Source organism: Sus scrofa, chromosome 6 (genome assembly GCF_054392235.1).
Source record: "Sus scrofa isolate SSC_HxYL_T2T_F1_AM1 chromosome 6, Sscrofa_HxYL_maternal_Yorkshire_Landrace_v2.0, whole genome shotgun sequence".
NCBI lineage: Eukaryota > Metazoa > Chordata > Mammalia > Artiodactyla > Suidae > Sus > Sus scrofa.
Genome location: NC_139388.1, coordinates 75,363,016 through 75,380,679, shown reverse-complemented (window position 1 = coordinate 75,380,679; position 17,664 = coordinate 75,363,016). Strand labels below are relative to the sequence as shown.

At 47.4% G+C, this 17,664-nt stretch overlaps 1 protein-coding gene and 1 long non-coding RNA gene across 7 annotated transcripts in view; one reads left to right on the top strand and one right to left on the bottom strand.

Moving 5' to 3' along the window:
* The window catches only part of PEX14 (peroxisomal biogenesis factor 14), a 134,394-nt gene that overhangs the window by 18,827 nt on the left and 97,903 nt on the right, over positions 1–17,664 (bottom strand). For all 6 annotated transcript variants that reach the window (XM_003127561.4, XM_084962771.1, XM_084962770.1 and 3 more), the window contains one exon: positions 7,881–8,009. In XM_003127561.4, the coding sequence (XP_003127609.1) occupies positions 7,881–8,009 (129 nt within the window). The remainder of the gene's footprint in view (positions 1–7,880; positions 8,010–17,664) is intronic.
* LOC146402557 (uncharacterized) lies at positions 7,787–12,919 on the top strand. Its single transcript, XR_014807049.1, has 3 exons — positions 7,787–8,036; positions 8,714–8,867; positions 9,502–12,919. It is a non-coding gene; the product is annotated as an uncharacterized LOC146402557 (long non-coding RNA).

Below are 17,664 nucleotides of genomic sequence, written 5' to 3'. Positions count from 1 at the left end.
CCCACGCCACGCACGCTAGAGTTGCTAAAATTAAAAAGACGGAGAATACCAACTGTCAGTGAAGCTCTGTGGCAACTAGAACGCTCACATATCGCTGAAAGGAGTGTAAAATGGTACAACCACTCTGAAAAACAGTTTGGCAGGTTCCTAAAAAGTGAAACTTAAACATATGATCTAGCAATTCCACTCCTAGGCATTTACCAAAGAGAAATAAAAACATACAAAGACTTGTACACAACTGTTCACAAGAGGTTTATTTGTAAAGGCTCAAAACTAGAAATAGCCCACAGCCTGAAGACCATCCACTGGCCAACAAACCCTGGTGCACCCTTACCAGGGAACATGGCTCAGGGATAAAAAACAGAACAATTTCTGACGGGCATCAGAACTTGGACGTATCTCAAAAACATGGTGCTGAGTGAAAGAAACCAGACAGAGAAGCCACTGCATGATTCCCTCCATTCAGTACTCTAGGAAAGATCAATCTAATGGGTAGAATAGAAGGCAGCCCAGAAGTTGCCCCAGAGTCGGGGCGAGGTGGCACTAGGTGGGAGCACGTTACCAGGCATCTTCTGGGGTACCTGAAATGTGATGATGGCGAGCTGGGAGTGTATACTTGTCAAGACTCAAGCTGGATAACAAAAGTGGCTGCCTTTTATGTAAAATGTACCTCAATAAAACTGATTATTTTTAAAAGTCTGTTCAGAATTTCTTTCTTTTTTTTCTTTCCAGCCATGCCTAGAGCACATGAGATCAGGGCCTGGGATCGAACCCGTGTCACAGCAGTGGCCTGAGCTGCTGCAGTGATAATGCCAATTCCTTAACCCGCTGTGCCACAAGGGGAACCCCAATTCAAATTCTTAAATGTTTTCTGTATTATGTGATGCATGCGAAAGAATATAACATTTAGATAAATTATGAAACATGATGGTAACAAAATTAGCAATTCTAAATCCACCTGCTCTACCAGTTAAAATTTTCTCCACACGGAGGCGAGCAGTGTGCTTCTCTCTACTGAGGAGTAACCCTATCCTGAATTTAGTGTTAATTCCAATTCAAACTTCCTATGGGCTATGAAGCTGGGAACATGCCAGACCAGAACAGGGACTGCACCTCTCAGCCTCCTTGTAGACAGGCGTGGCTGTAAGGTTGAGTTCCAGCCAAGGGGGAGAAGGCGGGAGTGACATAGGCGATTTCCAGGAGGTGTCCTTAGAAGGTGACTTGTCCTCTTCCTTCCTTCCTTCCCCTCTTTCTTGCCTGTTGGATGGCAGAGGGGACAGCTGAAACTGTAGGGGTCACATGGGAGCACAGGATGAATACTGGCCACATGTGAGGGATGCAGGGTTCCCCTGATGACCACAGAGCCAGCCTGGCAGCCTGGAATGCCTATGTTTACCTAACAGAAAGTCTTTTGTTTTGTTTAAACCACTCTTTTTTTTTTTTTTTTTTAACAGCCATACCTGCAGCATATGGAAATTCCCAGGCCAGGGTCAAATCAGTGCTGCAGCTGAGGCCTATGCCACAGCCATGGCAACACCAGATCTGAGCCACATTTGCGACCTATGGCGCAGCTTGCAGCAATGCCAGATCTTTAACCCGCTGAGCAAGGCTGGGGTTTGAACCCGCATCCTCACAGAGACATCAGGTCCTTAACCCACTGACACACAACGGGAATGCCCTAAACCACTCTTATTTGGGGGTTGTTGTTACAGAATCTTATACAACTAATACAGGCTGCAGTGTCAGCATGGCCACAATCCTAGCTACCACCAAAGACTCTTTCAGTGGTTTAAGAAATCTAAGTTCCCTGGCGGCTCAGTGGGTGAGGGATCTGGCATTGTCCCTGCTGTGGGATGGGCACTGTCCCATCTCTGGTCAATTCTGTATGCTGTGGGCGCAGCCAAAGAAAGAAAGAAATCTAAGGAAAGGATTTCTCCACCCACTTTACTAAGATCCGCCCTCTTCAAGACCCACTTGTTCGCAACCACGAGGCCCCACACAGGGCATAACACAAAGCAAACAAAACAGACAGGTGCTGGCCCCTGAAGAGCTGCTATTCTAAACCAGCCGCAGGGACGAAAGAAGAAAAATACAATTTCCTCAAATTTAGAGAAATGTTTCCCTCATATACAAACCAATAACTTTTAAGTAGCAAAATGTGAGATTTGTGTGCTAACCTGACAGAGAAACAGAAGAAAGAAGGAGAAACGGTATTTTTGTAATTTCTTATTTTTTTAATCAATTGGCTTACTTTTTTGTTGTGTTTTCTTTTTTTTTTTTCTTTTTTTAGGGCCACACCTACAGCATAGGAAGGTTCCCAGGCTAGGGGTCGAATCAGAGCTGTAGCTGCTGGCCTACACCACAGCCACAGGAACACGGGATCCAAACCACGTGTGCAAACCTACACCACAGCTCACGACAACACCAGATCCTGAACCCACTGAGCGAGGCCAGGGATCGAACCCTCGTCCTCATGGATCCTGGTCGGATTCTTTACCTACTGAGCCACAGCTAGGAACTCCTCCCTTTTATTTCTTGATGGAAACAGAGACGTTGGCCACATGCGCCTTCATTCAGTCACTTCCAGGGCCACTCACCCCCCTCCCTGCCAGCTTCTGGTGCCTTCCACAGCCTCCTCCACGAGGTCTGGCCTGGGACCTGCACTCTGGGGTCTTCCTTTGTTCTTAAATCCCTAAAGCTCTCGCTATTCACACCATACAGGACGGCTACCCTGCCCCAGGCACAAGGCTTTGCTCCACATTCAACAGCGGCTTCCTGAAGGCAAGGCCTGTCCTACGTCTGCAGCCTGCTCGGCACAGCGCACACAGAAGGCCTCGCTGACCGGCTGCCTGGGCAGCAGGCCCCACGCTGACAGGTACTGCTGGGCAGCTTTTCAGTTCTCCAGCGCGTGTCCACCACCGCTGCTTCTTTCAACAAATGCTTCTAGAATACCTGCTAAGTCAGGGCCTCAGGTCATAGATTTAAAAAAAAAAAAAAAGCCTCTGAGCCCAAGAACTCACAACTTAATAGGAAGTGAGCAAACATTTAAGTGTAGCGTGGTGGGGAGCAGGGCCTGATCAAGGCAGGGGGACCTCCATCCCATCAGAATGGAGGCGTCTGAAAGGGAGTTACAGGCAGAGCCTCCGGACATCTGCCTCGCCCAGCACTCTCCCAGGGCATCCTCTAGCCCCCCACGCAGCCATGCTCGGAGGGCACCAATCATTCTAATACCGGTTTAAGAACAATACAGTCTCACAGGTAATGCAACCTCAGAATAATGAGACGATGCATTTCAAGGTAAAATAATCCATGTCAATTTTGACTGTCCTCCCTCGGGGAGCCTAGCTGCCAACCTTCCTCTCGGGTCACCTCTTCTGACACACTGATCCCATGCTGTAGCCGCTCTGGACATCACAGGGTTTCATGTCCAGGTGGCTTTGCTTTGGCTTAGATGCTCTGGTCCATCCTGTCTGGTCACTGAACCAGTCATGCCCCAGGTCCAGTGGGGCACCTCCTGTGCTCTGAAGTGTCCCTTCACCTTGTCTGGGCCACCATCCTCTCCAGGGCAGCCTTCCCATAACTGCCTTTCCTACTGCACAGGAGCAGCTGGGGAGAGCCACCAGCCAGGCTTAATGGGCTCATGCCCGGAGTCTAACACAGTGCCTGGCACACAGCAGGCATTCGTTGATAAACACGTGCTTGGTGTCCTAAGAAAATCAAGGGTAAGTTCATGTGACTAAACACGGCCATAAAAGAAACAAACTGAGAAAGAACACCCTTCCTCTCTCAGGATGTCTAATGAAATGTCAAAGGCTTCCACCAACCTCAGGCAGTTACATCCTATTTTAAGAAGAGGCAACTCGTGGAATTCCCGTCGTGGCTCAGCTGTTAGTGAACCCGACTAGCACTCATGAGGAGGTGGGTTCGATCCCTGGCCTCGCTCAGCGGGCTAAGGATCCAGCGTTGCTATGGCTGTGGTGTAGGCCGGCGGCTACAGTGCCAATTGGACCCCTAGCCTGGCAACCTCCATATGCCATGGGTGTGGCCCTAAAAAGACAAACTAATACATACATACATACATAAAAAAGAAGAGACAACTGAAGCTATAGGTCTGCCTCTGGAAAAGCCTAAACTGTTTCTCAAAGACTGTGGAGGAAAAAACATTTCAACCTAAGAAAAACTATTATCATACAAAAATCACACTGGCCCTGCTTATATCTCAAAGTTACCTTGCTTCTTGTTTCTCCGGGAGGAAAAAAGAAAAATCAGCTTACAATGAATCAATCAATCAAGCATTTATCAGGACTTTATGTTCAGGACTGCATTAGGCTCTGCATGCGCGCGCGCGCACACGCACACGCACACGCACACACACACACACACACACACACACACACACACCGATTCCTGACTCAAAGTCACACAAAGAGAAACCACAACGAGAAACAGCATGTCAGATTCCCTCTCGCATCCCAGCCTGGCTTTTCCCGCGTGCTACCCAACTTTCTTTTAAGCCCTGACAATACTGGTTTATTCTCATACCGGCTGACACCAAGCTTCCCGTTGGTGTCAACCTCCTACCACTTTCACAAAGCCTCTCTGACTTCTCGAGCCCACATTAATTTTTCTCTTTTCTGTATTCCTGTGGAGTTTCTTGTCTGTATAATTAATTTTGGCATTAAATCACCAAGTCTTATATTATTACTCTTTTCTTAAGAGTCTATCTTACTGCTCCCGAGAGCCTGTAATATTCTTAAAGATCATCTTTTTCTGAATTTCTCATGATACGGTACTGTGTATACAGCAGGTGCTTAATAAACACTAATGACGTGGACTGGAACCACTCTGGTAGGTCTCCATGTTCTCTGCTGATACTGGCATATCTACTAACATCTCAAGGTCAACCACACTCACCAAAGCAGAGCTATCAAAAGCCGCACCGAGCGGGGCACCTGCCCTCAAGCAAGGAGGGTGGGCAAGTCCCAAGGTGACAATCCGCGAGCGCTGGGCTCCCAGGGGTGGTCTTGGAAAAGCCACCCTTCCTGGAGTCCTGAGCATTTGGGGCTGAGCCCAGAAAATCCCATTTTTCTAGGCCTGAGCTCAGAGATGGAATGTCCTTAAAAAGCCAAGAAGAGGGAAGGAAAGGGCGACCGAGCTCCAGATGTAAAGTCGGCAGGAACACACTTGAATGGAGGCCATAAATCCCTCCCAGGACGCAGACAATGCCTCAGTGATAAGCATGCAGACTGCACACCTAGTTCAGAAACTCCCCTGAGTTTGCTTGTAATTAAGGGGGTTAGAAAGGTAAAAAAAATATATAAACCCAATTAATCATTTAAATATTTAAAGTCAGATTTTTTTCCTCACTCCAGGATTAGTATATTTCATAACGCCAGCAGCAGACAGCCCTGGTTTTTACTGGGGTTCATTTTAGAGCATGTTTAAACTAGTCAGATTGAGTGATGCTTCCAGCAACTAATCGCATGTCAAATAAAAGATATTTTATGTAATAAATTACCGCTACAAGTAATTCAAATGTCATTTATCAGTTTTATTATCAGTCAGGCAAAGTCTTGTTTCTCTATATTAATCAAAATCAAGCCTTTTTTTTTTTTTTGAGCAGTTTTGACACCTCTTGGCAAAAGTACAGAAGTGAAGAGGTAGAGTCACCCGGAGCTGAGCGCGCAGGGTAACGGTACAAGAAGAATGAGGCTTGACAGTGACAACTAAAAACTCCAGGTATTTAAAATTACCATTACCATTGTTTTTACACCAGCGTCAAAGCAGGAAGGAGTCTGTCTCTAAGAAGATGAATTTTATTTTTAGGGCTGGGAGACTCTTAAAAATACTCCTACCTAAATACCTAACCATGTAGTGCTTTTTCTCAGAGAGCTCTGGGCAGGAGAATGATTTAAATGACTGAATCGCCCCGCCCAGCCCCATTCTTCTGCAGCTTAACCCTTTGTGCCCACCGACAGCAGGCACACGCATGTTTGAGGCCAACTCTGTGACTCGCCAGAACAATTTGTACTGAGCAAGAAGGTTCCAAGTAGCCAAGAGACCTGTTTGGTATTAAGCCATGAAGGAAACAGCTGGAAGAGAACAGATGTGCTTCTTAGAAAACTCTGCACCCCAGCTGCCACTGCCTGTCCTCGACAAATTCCATCAAACAGCGGGGCCCAGGGACACGACTGAAGAAAAAGTGTGAAGACTCAGCCTTTAGTTTAAAAGCGACATGGAGAGTAAGCTGAGGGACGCAAAGCCACAGGATGACGGGTCGGGAAGAACTTTAGACAGAAAGAAAAGAGTCCCGGCCTGACGCAGAGCTGCCACTGACTCGACAGCTCCCCTGCGAGGCCCAGCACTCAGCACCGCCCCTCCGCTCAGAGGCCACACAACCCTGACGGTTTGCTAGACAAGGCGACTGCAGATGAGAGCAGCTAGAGTCGTGCTACCTGGCCTCGCCCATTCCGCCTCAACCAGAGAGCAAAGGGAAGGCTGTGTCTCAATGAGATCCGTGACACGCAAAGCGGATTCTAACCCACTGCACGGCCCTTGCGCTATCTACACAGCTAACTGCAACTCCCCAGCTGTGGGAAAGACGTCGAAGCCGGGGCCAGAAGGTAATGCCAGACCCCGTGGTCGGGGTCAAAACAAGTCTGGCATTTTAAATTGCGCCTTTTAAAATCTGACATATAACACCTTTTAAATCATGTTTTGAAAAAAATAAAACTTCTGAGATAGACAATTAAAATGAAGATAATTATAGATAAGACATTTTGAAAGACATCAGATCCAAGCCTGAAATCTTTTGCTTGTTTGTTTTTCTGCTTTTTAGGGCCGCACCTACAGCATGTGGAAGTTCCCAGGCTAGGGGTCGAACTGGAGTTACAGCTGCCAGCTTGCACCACAGCCATGGCCACACCAGATCCGAGCTACGTCTGCGACCTATACCACAGCTCTCGGCAACGCCAGATCTTTAACCCACTGAGCAAGGCCAGGGCTCAAACCCGCGTCCCTCATGAATACTAGTCGGGTTCATTACCACTGAGCCACAACAGTAACTCCCCAAGGCTGAAATGTTATGTTAAACACACAAAACAGCAATCTTCCATGGACTCTACTGCTTTGGAATCAATTTTAACCTTTCTGGATTTTTCATAAGTGACTTAAAGACGGGGTTCTGCTTATATTGTGGAAGCATATGGTTATTACTAGTTTAAAGAACCTTTATTCCCAAAGTAGCTTTCATGTAAAAACAACAAAAAAAACCTCTCATGGATCACATTCTCAGGTAATAATTAAAAGCTTCATTCAGAAAGGACCTTCTCATGCAATCTGAAATTCACCAGCAGACTGCCACTACGTAAATGTACACAGTATAGCCAGGACACGGAAGGAAGGAAGGAAGAAAAGGGGAGTGGGGAGGGGAAGGCCAGTCTGCACCTACTAATGTTAACTCTAGAAGATAAAATTAGGAGGTAAGTTATTTCAAGGACCAAATAAGAATGCAGCCATGAATCAGATGTTTATGTTCTTATTAGTGAAACAGGAACATGCAAAAAGCACGGATATAAGAAAATGGAAACAGAACCGATAAACACTTTTCCAGATCCTTGCTTGACACCAAAATACCTGAAACCATACAATAAATTCATTTATTCTGGTCCTGTGCCGCTTCTTACACCTTTGTTGCATACTTAAAAGTTGGCCTGGAAGAGGATTCGGGTGTGTCACATTCTTTTGGAAAAACCCAAGCGCCATCTCCTACTCCCAGTTTCTCCCAGCTTGCCGAGTCGGGGAGACGGGAAGCACTGCTCCTGGGCCAGAATCCTGAATCCTAGTCAAGGTTAAAGCAGGAGTTTGAGCAGGTGACTTACTGTATGGCTGCGGAATGAGGTGAGGGGGCTGGACAGGAACCACCTGTGTGGCTGGGCCCAAGGACGCAGGCTCATCGGCAGCCGAGCCTGACTGCTGGAAAGCCACATCAATCTCTTCATCTGTCAGCCCTGGGGGAGAAGAGGACATAACTGCAGGTGAGTACCTTTTGCCACTGTCTGTGGCTGCAACAAAATCTTCATTTGAGAAAAGACCTTAGAGTCACAGAATGCCTAGCATCCTGGTTAAGTTGCTTCCCCGATTTCGGATTCTCCAGAACCTCTCTCAGCTGCAATTTAACCTTAAGCGACAGAATATTAGCCTCAACACTGCTTCCAAATGTGGCTCATTCAATTTCCTTAATTTATCCTTGAGTTTATTGCTGCTTTTGAAGTCGCTCCGTACTGCAATTCTCCATTCTTCCCCCGAAAACAGATAACATCAACTGCAAATGTGGCTCATTTTAATCTGTAATGGTGTTAAAAAAAGAGGGGAAAAAACTAACAATAATGCATGAAAACAGACAGGGAAACAAAAAACTAATTATTGGGTGAGACGACTAATTAGTCTAGATCGTTTCTGAAGACGGGAATAATTTGCTTTATTTTATGACAAATGCAGAAATAAAAAGAAAAATCAGGACTGACTGTGATTAGTATGAATGGGATATAGAATGTGAAGAAGAAAATAAAACAAGAAAACAGATCAAAACAAGGCCAGACCCAAACTTTCAGATGATTATTACTCTAGCCTATCATAGGCTGCCTATATTGCCTTTGGCTAGTTTTTCTTTTTCCCTTTTTAAAAAAAATCCTCCCGACACTCTACACCACAGTGCGCTGGCTGGGGACCGCAGGAAACGGCAGGGCGCCACCTGCAGTGGCTGTGGCACGCGGAGAGGGTATGCCTGTGGAGGAATATGGAGCAGGTGAAACACCGAATGTGAAGACCACATTTCCGGGGGTTGCACGGCTGGACTACTTCAACAGGTGTGAGGCGGACTGGGGACGCCAGCTCTGCGGGAAGAGGGTGAGGGCACTGACCAATCGGAACAGAGAGTGGCACACGGGTGTGAGAAAGATGTTTCCACAGGGCAGCTCGGGACGAGGACGTGTGCTCAAAAGTGCTCTAGCTGCTGAGAGTGGGAGGTCACTGCTGGTCTGCAAAAGAGCACTCTGGCTGGCCTGCGCTGTTCTGGGAATCCCAACATGCAGTCCAGCCGCAGCGCAGAGCTTTTAAACTGGAGCCGAGAGCGTTTCCACATCTGGTCGGCAGCTCTCCATTAGAGGCCCAAGGCACGGCCTATCTGCCCCTGGGGGTAGATGAAGTACAGGAGGTTCTGAGGATCAGCATCTTCCAAAGCCTGGTGCCTCGCGCTCCGTGCCAGGGGGATAATAGACGAGCACATTAATGCGCTAAAGCACAGCTCTGCCCTGCACCATCCCGGCGCGCGAGCCCGCTGCAGCCGTCCCTCCAACTTCTCACGCCCTACCCAGGCAGCCAAGGGAGAGGCCCTAAGTATTCCAAACGCCCGGGCCTTCCTTCTCAGCTCCGCACTGAGCAGTGGGGGGTCTATCCCCAATTAACACGGCCTCTCTTTCCCCCTTCCCCCCCTGCATGCAGGGGAGCCAGCCAGGGACGGGCAAGGCCCCTCGTGAGCTCTGAGTGCTGCTGGGCTGGCCATGGGGGAGTGCACCATCCTCTCGACAGACCGACCACGACACCGGGACAGACGAAGGGCTGGCGGGGTGCAAAGAGGATCATTTTCTGGCACCTGGCACCTCAAACGCAGAAGCCAAGTTTGAGTACCAGGGATGGTCTTCCCCTCTAAGCTCCAGCTTGCTGCCCAAGGCCTGCTTTGCTGCGACCCCACCTCCCAGGAACAGCGGCAGCACACAGACGAGCCGGGCAAAACCAGAGAACACGCTGCCCTGGGCGAGCAGCTCTCGGGCTCCAGCCTGGGCACGGACCGCCAGTCACTTCTAAGTAGGAAGGGGGACCCCTCTCGGAGTTCTAGTAGGAAACCCACTGTTTTAACCAGTCATAATCAGCCACTAGAGAAGACAGTGGCACGGGCGACCTCAGCACAAGCTGATGGTCACTGGTACACTACGGAATTCTATAAACCTGGTGGTTCGTGTGCCTTGTCAGCCGCTGGCTGCAAATGAGGATAATTTTCCCAAAAGGAGCATTCAGTTGCATTCTCATTTTCCCTTTTGGCTCTTTCAAATATAAACAAGTACGATAATGTTTAACGCTGGGGAAATATACCGTAAGTTACAGGCTGTGCTGTGGCCCTGAGAGCTGGCACTGGTTAAAGGGACAGGACTCCCTGGGTGTTGTTCTGCCCTCTGGCCCTGAGCTTTTACGAAGCCTATTTTCCTAATAAAACATGTTCCTTGCATTATTGCAGCCGAGCCCACTAGCGAGGCCGCGGTTTAAAGGGCATCAGCACTTCCTTCCAAGCTCTTGCTTTACAGAGACCTTATCATTTGATGCTCTAAATTTACATTGGCTGGAATTCTGATATCCCTAGTTCTCCAAGAGTCGGGATGCTGATTTAGTTACAGAAAATGAATCATTTTTCTTCTTTTTTAAAAAACAAGCATTTTAACGATCTCATCGAATAATATAATTTCAGGGCTGGGCCATTATCCCAGCCATTACCCTTACTTAACAGATAAACACACACACACACACACACACACACACTGAGGTCCAAGGAGGGTGAAAAATATGCCTCAAACATAGGAGTAAAAGCATGGTGATGCCAGATGAAGCCCCAGGCTCTCCATCTCCAGCCTGGTGACTTCCCATGCTAGCACAGAAACCCGCTCTTTTAACCAGTCATAATCAGCAGCGAGAGAAGACGGCGCCACGGGCGACCTCCCATGCTAACACAGAGTTACAACACATCAAGTGGTAGAGTCCAAAACGACGTCTTAAGTCTGCGTCGTGTTAAAAAAAAAAAATTAGGATTAACTTGTCTTCCTCCACCCCCACCACCAGCACCCCACCCTCAGGTAAGACGTTGTCTGGGGGCTACGCCAAACCAACCCAGGAACTTCATGACTGGGGTCCTATTTGACACTTGAAGACTTTTTGAATGGCACCTCGTCTCCTTCTAATACTCTCATCAAATGAACCCCAAGGTCTCTCACAGACGGGTGCCTTCGCCTCTCTCAGCGGCCTTCTCCTCTGGAGGGTCCCCAGCTTAGCGAAGATCAATGCCACAAGAAGCAAGCGACTCACCAGGACTCACAGAGACTGAGGTGGGGTCAGAAGACAACCGTCACCTACCCCGTCACCAGTTCCCAGCACTCAGGGGACCCTGCCTTTAGGGCCAGGGTGCTGCCCTGGGGCCCACACAGAAGACATCCGGCTTCCCGCCCACCCCCACGGAGGTAAAGAGTGGCGAGCTTAGACTGAGACCTTGCAGAATCCAAAAGGTTAAAAGGAATAATAAAGGAAACTGCCAATTGTAGGTGAATTATATTTGGCTCTGAAAGCTGAGGCGCAGGCTATATTATAAAAGGCATCTCTTTGCGTTGTTTACCATCACCCTGACTAATGCAGACCTTTTTTTTTTTTGTTTTAAATAATCTCATGCAAATTAGACACACACACTTCCTTCCAGTTGATTGCTATCTGCAAGGAATAATCTAACCACAGAGGGACCGAGCAAGGACTGCGCAGAGGCAGAGGCGGGAGGAAAGGGTGTCCCCGGCCTGTCAGGCAAACCTCCTCCCTCTCCTCCCTGCCCCAAGTCGCCCTGTAGCTGCTGCCTTTGGAAGAATCAGCCAATTTTAATAACGCCCCAAATTTTCTTTTAGTTGGACTGTCAAACCGCACGATCTGATATCACTGGCACTTTGCATTTAGATGCTTTCTGTGACTTCACCTCCGCGACTTGGCGATTCCAGGAGCTACCAGCCCCTCTCCCGGTCTGTGACGCTGACAATCCAACTACATTATTGACAGAGAGCAAATCTCAAAAAGTCCTGCTCAGTTAGGTATTCCATCCCCCGCCCCCCAGCTTTAGTCAAGAGGGGGAGCAAGGGACGAGGGGACTTGTCCAAGGTGAGCAGGCGGAGCAGGACGCCTGCCTCTGAGAGGGAGAGAGCACCGGTTCACCGTGAACACCAGGGCTGCCTGATCCGTAAAACCGGCCGACCTCTAGTTCCCTCGGTTCTCCGGAATCTCCTCCCCCAAACAGCTCCCTTTGCCAGGAGACTGCCTCTGCATAGATGCTGGGCCAAAGACTTGTTCCCAACACGTTCTCCAGGGTGGGATTCTTTTAAAAGAACAGAACACGTGAGCTACATTCTATTGATCAATAAAGCCCATGTTACTGCAGCTGACGTGAACAGCCCTGGGGCTGCCTCACCTGCTTGTTTTTCGCCCTTAGCAGAGAAACAAAATTGTTTTCTTTTTCTATGGATTTCTATTAAAATGCAAACAAAATGAAACCAGTTTACTCCGTGAGCTGTAGCCTACTGGCTCCCAGAGCCACTGGGTTCTTTCCCAGCTCAAACAAAACCAGGCACTGGGAAGGGCCGACCTTTCTGTAGGACAGACTGTGCACGGGCTTCTCAGAATCAGGAAGTTCAATGCTGTCCCTCATCCCCACTGACCGCTGGGCACAGCCACGGGGCCCGGCTCTAGGCAGCCCAAGCAGAAAGACAGATGACAGCAGACAGCAGTGTTCTCTGCATCCTGCAGGTCAAACCACCACTGGGACAGCAAGGTTAGGAATGGTTTGGAAATAAGAAAGGTGATGAACGCCTGACAGCACCTTCCAGCCCAGTCCGAGGTTTATAACAAAAATGCGGAGTCTGATGGGGATTAGGGAAGCGGGCCAGAAGGCCCGGGACAACGGGCAGCAGTTGTGGGCTGGCCACTCAAGCCATCTTCCTCCCCCATCACAGTCCCTCTATTTACAGGACTTAGGAGATTCATCTGGGACGCAGGGAGACGGGGCAGGGGTCACCTCTCTTGGAACACAACTAGTTATCTACCCATGCACACGCTGGCGGGAGATGAGGCAGAGAAGACAGCTGGCTAAAAATACTCCCCAAATTAAAAGAAAAATCAACTCTCTCAGAAAAGGTTAGGGGAGGGAGAAAGGGAAAAAAGTATTTTTATTTTATTTTATTAATATTTCGTTGGAACAGTGGAGTACAATAAGGACTCTCAGAGCCTCTAAAAGTCGTTGGATGACCTGTAGACCCCTATTTCCCAGTGCCTTGTATAAAATTGAATTTTTTAAACATAAATTACACGTAATGACGACACTGTAAAAACTAACAGTAATGGAAAGCTGTGCTGTATTTCATTAGCCTGTATTATTCCGTGCCACCTGATCCAGCCGGGCCTTGTTTATGAGTTAGTGTGTTAGCAGATGCCGATGGAAGCATTTGCTTCGACCTTGCTCTTCTCATTGGGGCATGAAATTACGACGGCAGCACCTTGATATTACAGCCATAAATACAGTAAACTGCAAATTTAAGCCAACGGCTCCTATTGTCTCTGAACATAAAGCTGATCGGTATTTATTTAAAAAGGAGAACAAAAAAAATATTATATATCACCTTGTTTATGGGGCCTCCCCCACCCACTTTCTTACCCCCTCCCCCAGCCCCCCAACCTGTCTAATTCACTTGGTTAAAATATTAAGCAAATACGCCAAACGCTTTCTTCTCTGCTGATTAACTATTCCCAAGTAGCAAAAACAGTTTCTGAGAAAACTACTTCCAAATATTATGACCCTGACCGAAAGAGTTTTTATAAAAACTGATCCGATGCTGGGGCTGGTTCCCACCACCTTGATACTGATATGTAAATTCAAGAACAAGACGCCACACTCTCCCTTCTCCTTAAATGAGCAAAGTTCAAACAACAGGAGAAAAAGTTGCTGATGGTGCCCTGAAATTGAATGTCCTCTCAGTATCCTAAAAATCATTAGGCAGAAATGCTATTTCAAAAAGCAGCAAAACACTGCCTCCTGCTACCTTAGGAAAGAGAGAGAGATATCTAACCAAGAATATAATTCTCATCTCAACACAGAGAGCCGGGGACCACTCATTAAAACTTGCACCAGTCCCCTCCTTATCCCAGTGAACCATAAAGACAATATATCCTTTAAATACATTAAATGTGCAAGAAAAATAAACACAAAGACAAAAGGACACTGGATATCACCCAGCCACGTCTCCGAGTATAAATCACTGAGTAAAAAGCCAGCGCGAAATGCACCGCACCGCTAGCTCAGAGCCTAAGGAAGCCGGCAGGCGTGGTCCACTATCAGAGAAGGCGGCTCTGCCTTCTTAATGTCAGGGAGAGGATCTCTGTGCCGCTCGGAGGGGCAGAAGAGAGATGTAAAAACTCAGCCAAGTCCAAGTTCGGAGGTTTCAAGGGGTTAGTGATGAAACCGACAGCAGGTCAGCAGGCAAGCTCGGCAGCCACCACCAGTGAAGCATGCAGAAGGACCAATTTAGCAGTGAACTACATGCGAGTTTCAGGGAGCGGCTTAATTCCACATCTGACAGGCTAGGGTCACAGGCGCTAGTGCCAGGTGCTATCGATGACACAGTCAAATCAACCAAGACCAAAAGTTCTTGCACATCTACTTCCGACACCTTACTCTACACGGCAGACGGGCTCCCTCAGAGCCCTAAATTATTTCAGCCACACCAGTCGCTGAGCTTTAGCTCCTTCCGCATAAGGAGGAAACTTCCCTATAAAATTTATTGAGCTCCTCTGGGGAGTAGTATAACTGGTGAACAAGACAGAAGTGAGCTGCCCCTCCGTGTAACACAAATTGAGATCTCTCACATGAAAGACTGGGAGGGTTTCCAATCAGCATCTATGGTGTCTATTTTTAGATCTATAGTCTGAAAGGGTTGCCTTTTCTCCTTTTAATCCCTCTCTGCTAAATTAAAAACAAAAAGAGGAGTCACTTCCCACATTTGATCATCAATTCCAAACCACAACAAATATTGCTGCCGGCTGTCCAGATAGCCGTGTCTAACCCTGCAAGTAGGTCCTTGGCAACAGGCTGGGACGTCAGCCCTTCCCACAGCACAGTGAACAAGGCCCGGGAAAGGAACTGGGGCTAAAAGACTGGGGAGCACGATAATCAGGAATCGCTGCTACTTGAATGCCAAAGGCCAGGGAAGCCACACCGGTGTTTGCGCTTATGTGGAAAAGCCAAGTTAATAAACACCATCAACTAGACCTGAATCTCGATCCTTTTAGAAGAGGCAGTGACGTTTGTTTTGAAAGAAAGAAAAGAAAAGAAAAGAAAACCTTTGACAACCAAAGCAATCCAGATCTGGGAGAAAAGGTGGAGCTCATCTAGTCTGTCTCTTCTTCTTTTTCTTTTCTTCTGTTTCACGGATCAAGAAAAAAGACCCTGGGGAGGGACAGAGGCTTCCTCACAGCCAGAGTGAGCCCCAGTGGCAGAAGCGGACTTTCAGCCAGCACAGGCTCCTTTTCCGGCACGGGGGCCTGACATGCCTGCTCCCCACTCTGCCGCCCGACACACTCAGCACATTTTAAATAAGCAAACTTTTAGAACCAACCACCTTGAAAATAAAGAAAAACAAACAGTGTATAATCGGACACGGAGAGATCTAGGTGAAGGGTACACAGGACTCTGGGTCTTCAAACAGTCGTGTATCTGTACACACACATACAAACACAGCTGTTTAGTTGTGTGCACATGCATAAAATAAAGGCAGACATGAAACAGGTCATGCTGGTCACAGACGGACAAGACACCATCAGCTGGGGACAGAGACGGAAGGCAGGCTGTTTTCACTGCATATCCTTACAGACTCTGTTCCAGGTGGCTATATTTCTGATCAAAAGAATAAATTAATTTTTAAGAACAATGAAAATATGTGGGGGGGGGGGGACCCTTAGTTGTTAACAAAATCACTGAGAAAGGTTATCCCCATTTTCTGGGAGAGAAAAACCAAGACAGGAAAAGGGACAGAGATACGCCCAGGAGCTGGGGTTAGAATGATATCCGCAATATCAAATTTCTTGCTTAACCCATTGTGGCTGTACCCCCAACAGCCAAGTACAAGGTAGCTTTCTCTTTTTTTAATTGTGTGAGTGTGTGTGTGGGGGTGTTTCGTTTTGCTTTTTGCTTTTTAGGGTGGAACCTACAGCATATGGAGGTTCCTAGGCTAGGAGTCGAATTGGAGCTACAGCTGCCGGCCTGCACCGCAGCCACATCAGAGCCGAGCTGCATGTGCAACCTACACCACAGCTCACGGCAACGCCGGATCCTTAACCCACTGAGCAAGGTCAGGGATCGAACCCGCAACCTCATGGTTCCTAGTCAGCTTCGTTTCCGCTGCACCACGATGGAAACTCCTTTAATTGTGTTTTTAAAAGGCAGGCATCTGTTCTATTTTGACACATCCTGGCTGCCCAAATGTTTCTTTCAGCTCTAAATATTTGCTTCACCCAATGGAAATATTTCCATCACTGCAACAAAACAAACATTGGCTTTGGGATGGTAGGGATGGCCATACGCTGTTTCATATGGTACTTGCAACGGCCTGACTTGGGAAACCCCTACTGTAGGACACAAACCAAGGTGGAGAGGTTTGTTCCTTAAAGAAAACCCTCTCACAACAGTCCCACGCACCGAGGCACACTCCGTCGCTTCGCTGAATCCTACAAAAGTTCAGCGTTCATGTGAGGTTTTCTTTTATATCTTCAATCTTAAATATATGGTCAGAAGGTTTAGTCTTTGGCCTTCAACTTACTTCTGTAAGTTTTACATGATCGTGCAGCCATGAGGATTTTTTTTGAAGTCTTCAGAGTAATCTGATATTAACACATTAAAACATGTTATGTTCTAATAGGTCAATGCGTTATTTTGTCACCACCTATTTGTGTAGCTCAAATGAACGTGGTATTGGTTGCTACTGTCAACATTATTAGTGTGGAGATAAATATTAAGTACTCAACCATGTCTGTAAATATTTGAGTGCTTATTCTGCTAGGCCATGCGAGAGAAAAGACCTCATCTTCCCCACCTGTTAAATGGCAGCCTCCCTCTTCCCCGCAATTTCTTAAATATTGGATAAGTATTTTGTCTATCTTCTATCTACCACATAATACATGTAACCCTGTAATATATACATACATGATAATATATACAGATACATATCTATTGGTTAAAATAGCACAACTACTAGAGAAAACATGGAAACAAAGAAAAGCATGGAGAAAACTTAAAAATCATTATTTCCACTCTCCACTCAGCATAATAGCCAAAATCGACTAAACCCAAGAGTCAAAGCATTTTAGGAGCTTTTACATTTTCACTCTTTGGACCCCAAGACTGCCCTGTGCAGGGCCGTGGAGGTGCCCAGCTCCAGGGCTCCACATCCCTGTGTTTGTGGCACCTTGTGGGCCCATGTAGCTCAGAGCCCAGGCGGCCACAGGTGAGCGGTACTTTACTGTCCCTATTTCACACATGAGGAAGCGAGGCACACAGACAGTGAGCTGCATCTCAAAGTCAGGCTTCAGAACACAGGCTGTTTTCCTCGTGACTCCACCGGGCACGAGGGGAAACAGTTCAGGCCTCTGTTCAGGTTGAAAGGGACAATGACATCCCTGGCTTCGAGCACAGCATTCAAATGTGCCGGTGAAGTTACTAAGATTGACTTTTTCCCTATTCTGACTTTTTTTGCACAAGAACACTTGCAAACGGACAATTTCTGGAAGACAATTCAGCACTCTCAAGAGTATTTAAAAATATTC